General features: G+C 47.2%; 1 protein-coding gene across 2 annotated transcripts in view; it reads right to left on the reverse strand.

Moving 5' to 3' along the window:
• Positions 1-8862, reverse strand: part of LOC118366796 (vang-like protein 1) — a 47248-nt gene that overhangs the window by 8299 nt on the left and 30087 nt on the right. For both annotated transcript variants that reach the window (XM_035749478.1, XM_052493365.1), the window contains exons 5-6: positions 576-1007; positions 234-409 (exon numbers count right to left, since the gene is read on the reverse strand). In XM_035749478.1, coding sequence (XP_035605371.1) covers positions 234-409; positions 576-1007 — 608 coding nt within the window. The remainder of the gene's footprint in view (positions 1-233; positions 410-575; positions 1008-8862) is intronic.

Here is an 8862-nt window from a genome sequence, read left to right on the forward strand (position 1 = left end):
GCTGACTGGCTTTTGTTTACTGGCATCAGTGGACACAACATGGTTTCTCAATTCATCTGGGCCACACCATTCAGTTCCCTCCTTGTTGTATACAGACTGAGTTCAAGCAGAATGAACATTTTGGTCTGACCTTAATGTGAATAAAGTGATCTTCATCTTCATATTGCTGGTAGAAGAATGACGTCACTACGGTCAGCAGCAACATTTTAGCAAGAGATTGTTGTGTGTATTACCTGAGCTGTCCCAGGTTGTAGCAGCTTGTCTCCCCATCAGTGGAGCGTATAACACACAGGCTGTAGCAGGGCTGGATCTGTCTGATCTCCAGCAGCACGATGGCCAGGTAGTGGACAAACAGCAGAGAGTCCACCAGAGACACAGCAAACTGGACGATACCTTGGTAGTCCTCATCCTGGAGAATAACACAGGATCAACACACACACACACACACACACACACACACACACACACACACACACACACACACACACACACACACACACACACACACACACACACACACACACACACACACACACACACACACACACACACACACAATTATGAAGCATACACACCTGTGAGTCGAGGATGCGGACCCCATAGAACAGCCAGTAGGAGAGTGTGAGCAGCAGCGTGAGCGTGGCCAGGAGGGCTCGATACACACACACTCTGGGCAGGCTGGCACTGGCCTGGCGCAGGAAGATAGCCCATACAGCAAGCAGGAGAATGAGGAGTTTACAGGACACAGAGAGGAAGAGGCCCTCACAGGCAGAGCCACAGGCCTGCAGCCTGGCTGGCCACAACACTGCCGGGAGGACCAGGAAGGCCAGGGGGGTGGCCAGGACCACTAGCCCCACACAGATGCCCAGAATCAGGGGAGTGTAGAGCCGAAAGCCCTGCCTCTGGCCGTCGTCCGGTACCTTCCACAGACCAACCACCTCCTCCTGGGATAGACTGAGGTCTGAGGTGCCGGTCACCGCCGTGGTGGTCTCCCCCCAGTTATCATCCTGAGAGAGGGGGGGAGAGAGATGAAAGAAAGAAAGAAAGAAAGAAAGAAAGAAAGAAAGAAAGAAAGAAAGAAAGAAAGAAAGAAAGAAAGAAAGAAAGAAAGAAAGAAAGAAAGAAAGAAAGAAAAGAGAGAGAGGAGGACAGCAGGAGAGAGGAGAGATTAAAATATATTAAAACTTAGCATAAGGTTGATCATCTCTGACTGATAGATAAGATAAGATAGAAAAGGACAGAAATACTCTGTGGAAGGGATGGTATGTGAGAGACAAGCCCAAGTGACAAACACACACTGGTAGACATTCTGGTGTGATTCCAGTCTCTGTCCCTTGTACATACAAGCCAGACAGATTGGAGACACACTGACTAAATCCTTTGAGGTTTATTGCAAACATCCCATCCATCATCCCATTAAAAGCGGCCTTTGGTTTCCTGGAGTTCTGTGTTACTGTGACAGGCTTTCAGCTCCCCACTGATCCACATAGGATGACATTGACAGTACACAGTCAGACTGCTCATAATGACCAGGTAGGGATGACACACGCACACGGCTGATGTTATTCAGGCCTATCATTGCAAATTAGAGTCAAATCTCGTCTCCCAGCTCAGGATACAGTTTATAATAAATGTGCCTGAGGAGGAAAGAGCACAGTGAGACACTGATTAAAATACCTGTCTGCTGAAGAGAGCATTTCTCTGTCGATTATTCAGCTATGTATTTCTCTGTTCATTTTCTCCCTTACTCACTCTTTCTGTGCCTGCTGCATGGAGCTTTGTTCTCTCAATGTCTGTCAGGTAAGGAACTGGGAACAGAGTGTGTGTGTCTGTGAATTTGAATACCGCAGCCCCTCTTCTTGTGTCAGCACACACACAATTAGCAAACACTAACCCACACGACACCCCTAAAACGTCATCCCTTGCCAGATGGACACACCACCTGACATGCCATTAGGAAATTACACTGGGAGAGAGAGGGAGAGAAATAGGGGGAGAGAGAAAAAGCAGCTTTATATATAACCCTCTATGGTGGGTTATAAAGCTGCACATCACCCACCGCTCCCGAGTATACTACTCGCCAATGTCCAGTCTCTTGACAACAAGGTAGACGAAATCCGAGCAATGGTTGCCTTCCAGAGAGACATCAGAGATTGTAACATTCTCTGTTTCACGGAAACATGGCTCACTTAGGATACCTTATCAGAGTCGGTACAGCCACCTTGATTCGTGACGCATTGCATGACAGAAACAAATCTCTCTGGTAAGAAGAAGGGCGGAGGTGTATGCCTAATGATTAACGAGTCGTGGTGAGATCATAACAACATACAGGAACTCAAGTCCTTTTGTTCACCTGACCTAGAATTCCTTACAATCAAATGCCGACAGCATTATCTACCAAGAGAATTCTCTTCGATTATAATCACAGTCGTGTATATCCCCCCCAAGCAGACACCTCGGCGGCCCTGAAAGAACTTCATTGGACTCTGGAAACTGGAAACCAGATATCCTGAGGCTGCATTTATTGTAGCTGGGGATTTTAACAAGGCTAATCTGAAAACAAGGCTCCCTAAATTTGATCAGCATATTGAATTCGCGACCCGGGCTGGCAAAATTCTGGACCATTGTTACTCTAACTTCCGCGATGCATACAAAGCCTTCCTCGCCCTCCTTTCGGCAAATCTGACCACGACTCCATTTTGTTGCTCCCAGCATATAGACTGAAACTAAAACAGGAAACGCCCTTGTTCAGGTCTGTTCAACGCTGGGCCGACCCATCTGATTCCACACTTCAAGATTGTTTCGATCACGTGGACTGGGATATGTTCCGGATAACGTTGAAAAACAACATTGATGTATACGCTGATTCGGTGAGTGAGTTTATTAGCAAGTGCATCGGTGATGTTGTACCTACGGCTACCATTATAACCTACCCCAACCACAAACCGTGGATTGATGGCAGCATTCGCTCAAAACTGAAAGCGCGAACCACTGCTTTTAATCAGGGCAAGGCGACTGGAAACACTGATACAAACAGTGTAGCTATTCCCTCCGCAAAGCAATCAAACAAGCTAAGCGTCAGTATAGAGACAAAGTAGAGTCGCAATTCAACGGCTCAGACACGAGAGGAATGTGGCAGGGTCTACAGTCAATCACGGATTACAAAAAGAAAACCAGCCCCGTCGTGGACCAAGATGTCTTGCTCCCAGACAAACTAAACAACTTCTTTGCTCGCTTTGAGGACAATACAGTGCAACCAGCATGGCCCACTACCAAAACCTGCGGGCTCTCCTTCACCGCAGCCAATGTGAGTACAACATTTAAACGTGTTAACCCTCACAAGGCAGTCGGCCCAGATGGCATCCCTAGCCGCGTCCTCAGCGCATGCGCAGACCAGCTGGCTGGTGTGTTTATGGACATATTCAATCAATCCCTATCCCAGTCTGCTGTTCCCAAATGACTATCGCCCCATAGCACTCACTTCCGTCATCATGAAGTGCTTTGAGAGACTAGTCAAGGATCATATCACCTCCACTCTACCTGAAACCCTAGACCCACTCCAATTTGCTTTCCACCCCAATAGGTCCACAGACAACGCAATCGCAATCACACTGCACACTGCCCTAACCCACCCTATGTAAGAATGCTGTTCATCGATTACAGCTCAGCATTTAACACCATAGTACCCTCCAAACTCGTCATTAAGCTTGAGATCCTGGGTCTCGACTCCGCTCTGTGCAACTGGGTCCTGGACTTTCTGACGGGCTGCCCCCAGGTGGTGAGGGTAGGAAACAACATCTCCACCCGGCTGATCCTCAACACTGGGGCCCCACAAGGGTGCGTTCTCAGCCCTCTCCTGTACTCCCTGTTCACCCATGACTGCGTGGCCATGCACGCCTCCAACTCAATCATCAAGTTTGCAGTGGTAGGCTTGATTACCAACAACGACAATACGGCCTACAGGGGGGAGGTGAGGGCCCTTCGGAGTGTGGTGTCAGGAAAATAACCTCACACTCAACGTCAGCAAAACAAAGGAGATGATTGCGGACTTCAGGAAACAGCAGAGGGAGTACCCCCCCTATCCACATCGACGGGACAGTAGTGGAGAAGGTGGAAAGTTAAGTTCCTCGGCGTACACATCACAGACAAACTGAAATGGTCCACCCACACAGACAGCGTGGTGAAGAAGGCGCAACAGCGCCTCTTCAACCTCAGGAGGCTGAAGAAATCTATCTTGTCATCGATGACAGGGTGATTAACAAAAGGCTAAGCTGTGTTTCACTATATTTCACTTGTGATTTCATGAATATGAATATTTCTAGTAATATCTTTTGACCGTTGCGCTATGCTAGTGTAGTTGATGACAATTCTCCCGAATTCGGGATAGGTAGTTCCATTAAACAAGAGAAATGTTTGTTTTTCCAGTGGTCCGTGTCCTTTTTGGGCTACCTCATATCCATGGAGGGAGTGGAGATGGAGGAGCAACGCATCAGCGCAGTCAGGTCATGGCCCATCCCAAATTCTAAGAAAGCAGTCGAGCGACTCCTGGGGTTCGCCAACAATTTCTGGAGGTTCATCCGGGGCTTCAGCATGGTGGTCGTGCATCTTACCTCCCCATTGAGAGGAGGTCCTCATCGGCTTCGTTAGAAGGCGAAGGCAGAGAGGGCATTCGAGACACTGAAGGCACACTTCACCACTGCTCCCATGCTGGCACATCCCACTCCCCTTCATCGTCGAGGTGGATGCCTCTGAAGTAGGAGTTGGGGCAGTGCTGTTCCAGCTCACAGGAACCCCTCCAAAGCTGTGGCCCTGCGCCTTCTACTCCAAGCAGCTGAGCCCTGTCCAGAGGAACTATGACGTAGGGGACTGGGAAGTCTTGGAGGTGAAGAAGGCTCTGAAGGTGTGGAGGCAATGGCTGGAGAGGTCCAAAACACCCTTTCCTGGTGTGGACGGACCAATGCAACCTGGAGTACATCAGGGCAGCGAAGAGTCTAAAACCGAGACAGGCCAGGTGGGCTCTATTCTTGGCCAGGTTCCAATATGCGCTTTCCTATAGGCCAGGCTCAAAGAACCTGAAGGCGTACGCCCTGTCTCGCCTCTATGACGCAGAGGAGAGGCAGGGAGAGGAGACCCCCATCATCTCTCCGTTCCGTATCATCGCGCCAGTGGTGTGGGATGTGGACGCCGACATACAGCAGGCCCCTGCGCACGGACAGCCTGGAGGCACATGGCATCTGTCGGGTCATCCTGGGATAAACTGTACCATCACCTTCCTGACTGAGAAGTACTGGTGGCCCACTTTGGCTAAGGGTGCCCAGATTTCTTCTCTTCTTGCTCCATCTGTGTCCAGTCAAAGACACCCAGACACCTCCCTTATGGAAAGCTCCTTCCCTGCTGGTTCCACAACGACCCTGTTCTCACCTCATGGTGAACTTCCCCCCTCTCAGGGGAACACACCTGTTATCGTCGTTGTGGACCAGTTTTCCAAAGCTTGTCGCCTCTTTCCTCTGCCTGGGCTCCCATCTGCCATGCAAACCGCAGAGGCTCTTTTTACGCACGTCTTCCCGCACTACGGGATCCCGTCTTTTACGCACTATGGGATCCCGGAGGACATTGTGTCAGACCGTGGCCCTCAGTTCACCTCACGCGTATGGAAAGCGTTTATGGAATGCCTGGGGGTCATGGTCAGTCTCACCTCCGGGTACTGTCCTCAAGCTAATGGGCAGGTGGAGAGGGTCAATCAGGAAGTGGGCAGGTTCTTGAGGTGTTACTGTCAGGAGTGGGCAGTTTTCTACCTGAGTACGCACAGATTTCTCTCCACCACTCCTCCACTAACAGCACTCCTTTCCAGTGCATGTTGCGGTATCAGCCGGCCCTGGCACCTTGGCATCCGAGCCAGGCCGAGGCCCTTGTGGTGGACGAGTGGTTTTGTTGCGCTAAGGAGACCTGTATTGCTGCGCACACTCGTCTCCAGTGGGCCGTGCGTCGGCACAAGGTACAGGCCGACAGCCACAGCAGTGAGGTACCTGTTTTCTCACAAGGCGACCGGGTCTGGCTCTCCACCCGGAACCTGCCGCTCCGCCTGTCCTGCCGGAAGCTGAGCCCGTGGTTTGTGGAGCCGTTTAAAGTTCTGAGGAGGGCTAATGAGGTAACGTACCGTTTGCAATTCCCTTCTGATTACCACATTAACTTCTTATGTCTGGGGGCAGTATTGAGTAGCTTGGATGAATAAGGTGCCCAGAGTAAACTGTCTGCTACTCAGGCCTAGTTGCTAATATATGCATATTATTAAAACTGTTTGAATGATGTCTGTGAGTATAACAGAACTCATAAAACCTGAGAAAAAATCCAACCAGGAAGTGGGAAATCTGAGGTTTGTGGGATTTCAACTCATTGCCTATCGACGATACAGTGGGATATTGGTCATATTGCACTTTCCAAGGCTTCCACTAGATGTCAACGGCCTTTAGAACCTTGTTTGATGCTTCCACTGTGAAGTGGGGGCGAAAGAGAGGGGAATGAGTCAGAGGTCTGCCAGAGAGCCACGAGCTGGCCACACACGTTCACGTGAGAGTTAGCTTGAGTTCCATTGCATTTCTGAAGACAAAGGAATTATTATTGAAGATTTATGTTAAAAACATCCTAAAGATTGATTCTATACATCATTTGACATGTTTCTACGGACTGTAATGGAATTATTGACTTTTCGTCTGCTCCTAGTGATCGCGCGTCATGAATTTGGATTACTGTACTAAATGCGCGAACAAAGAGGAGGTATTTGGACATCAATGATGGACATTATCGAACAAAACAAACATTTATTGTGGAACTGGGATTCCTGGGAGTGCATTCTGATCATCAAAGGTAAGTGAATATTTATAATGTTATTTCTGACTTCTGTTGATAAGGAATAACAAAAAAAGATTTAATAACTGAAGTGACCTATATAGAATAAACAATGGCGTATGTAATCAGTAGTTTAAGCGAGTGGTTGCGTGCACAGATGTGATAATGAGGGGTGTTGAAAGGTGCAAACAAACAAAACTGACACAAAAAAATGCAACAACCAAACTCAAACAGTGTGTCTGCATGGAGAGAGTCTCCTCAATGAATGGGGAAGAGGTGTATTTATCACGGGACACACCCAGGCCCAGGTGTGTCCCATTTTGCTGACGACCCTCCCGGCTCCGCCCACCAACATCCTAATAAGGAAAACAAGAGCAAAGTAAAAGAATACTGCAGACAGACTGGGAGGGTCATCACACTCCATGGTGCTGAAAATAATGCTCTGTTGTTGGGACATCTTTATGAAGGCCCTAACAGTTTGTGGGCACCGCTTGTCACCGTTATGATGCAATTAATGTATTGTATAGTGTTGTGGCATTGCTGGCATGGATACATTTTTTTGAGTTTGACCCACCAAGATTAGCATGTCAAAGTGATGTTTTCATTTTATTAGCTAAACAAAAAACTTGTTTAAACAGCTTTGTATACATACCAGGAATTAAGATTGGCTGATCTCAAATTTCACATTAGGTCATGACACCATTGATATAGCAATGTATGCTAATAGGTTAGTGAATCCCATTGTGACACAGTGGACACATTTTTTGGCAGGGGGACACTATTTTGCATGACATGCCCCCCCCCAGGGCTGCAGGTTGTGTGGTAAACCAGTGTGTGCGTGGGTGTGTCTAGGAAACTGTTTGTCAAGGTTCACTGATCTAGCCTCCACACCCTCATCCCCTTCCTTTAATTCATGTATGCCAAACAGGAGAGGAGAGAGGGGGAGAAAAAGAGAGGGGTGAGAGAAAAACACAGAAGGTTAGAAAAAGAGAGAGCAATAGAGAGAGAGAGACAGAGTGGAGAGAAACATTAACCCAATGACCCCTATTTGAGAGAGGGATGTCACAGGAGGATCAGCTCTTTTAATATCATCTTTATCAGCCTATCACATCTCCATTCATCTATTGGGTCATCACATAACTGTCCTCTCCCATTGTTACATCTTAATGTGCTCTTACTCTCCTCAATGTTAAAGATCAGGGATCATCAACTAGATTCAGCTGCGGCTGATTGTTTTCTTGAGTAGATGGTCGGGGGGCCAGAACATAATTACAAATCATTTATAGACTGCAAATTGACCGCAAGAAGCCCAAACATATCTAATATTTGACTTAAACACAATAATTTCAAACCTTGCTTACATTGTAAACAATCACATCTCACATCTTACCATGCTTTAAGGGGATGTTGGATTATATATATATGCATGTGTTTTTAGAGATTATGTTATGCATTATGTTTTTAGAGATATTATGTATGGAAATACTTGGGAACAGATTTCACAACTAAAATCAGCTGGAGCTGATTTATTTTTTACAGTTGTTTTTGTCCAACAATGACACATAAAAAAACAAATTTTTAAATATTGGTCTGGGGCCAAATAAAAACACATGCATGCCAAAATGGGCCCCAGGGCAGTCAGTTGGGGCACTCTGCTATATATAATCCAACATCCCCTTAAAGCATGGTAAATACAACTATAGAGTCTCTCTGTAGTAATGCTAGAACAAATACAGGCTAAACCCTCTCCATTTACACTGACAGATTAACCCAACACTAAGAGTTCACCCTGGCATACAAACATAATGACAAAGAGAGGGAGAGAAGAGGGGACAGAGAAGGACAGAGAGGGAAAGTGAGACAGACAGATAGAGAATCACCCCCCACCCCCCAAAAAATCACTGGCCAAACCAGAAAATAAATGCCATATTAAAACCTATGTGTTGTGATAATTGTGTTGTTTAATCTATAATCTGTTAGTTCATATGCCTTGAGACCGTGATATTTAGGCATAAA

Source organism: Oncorhynchus keta, chromosome 34 (genome assembly GCF_023373465.1).
Source record: "Oncorhynchus keta strain PuntledgeMale-10-30-2019 chromosome 34, Oket_V2, whole genome shotgun sequence".
Classification (NCBI taxonomy): Eukaryota; Metazoa; Chordata; class Actinopteri; order Salmoniformes; family Salmonidae; genus Oncorhynchus; species Oncorhynchus keta.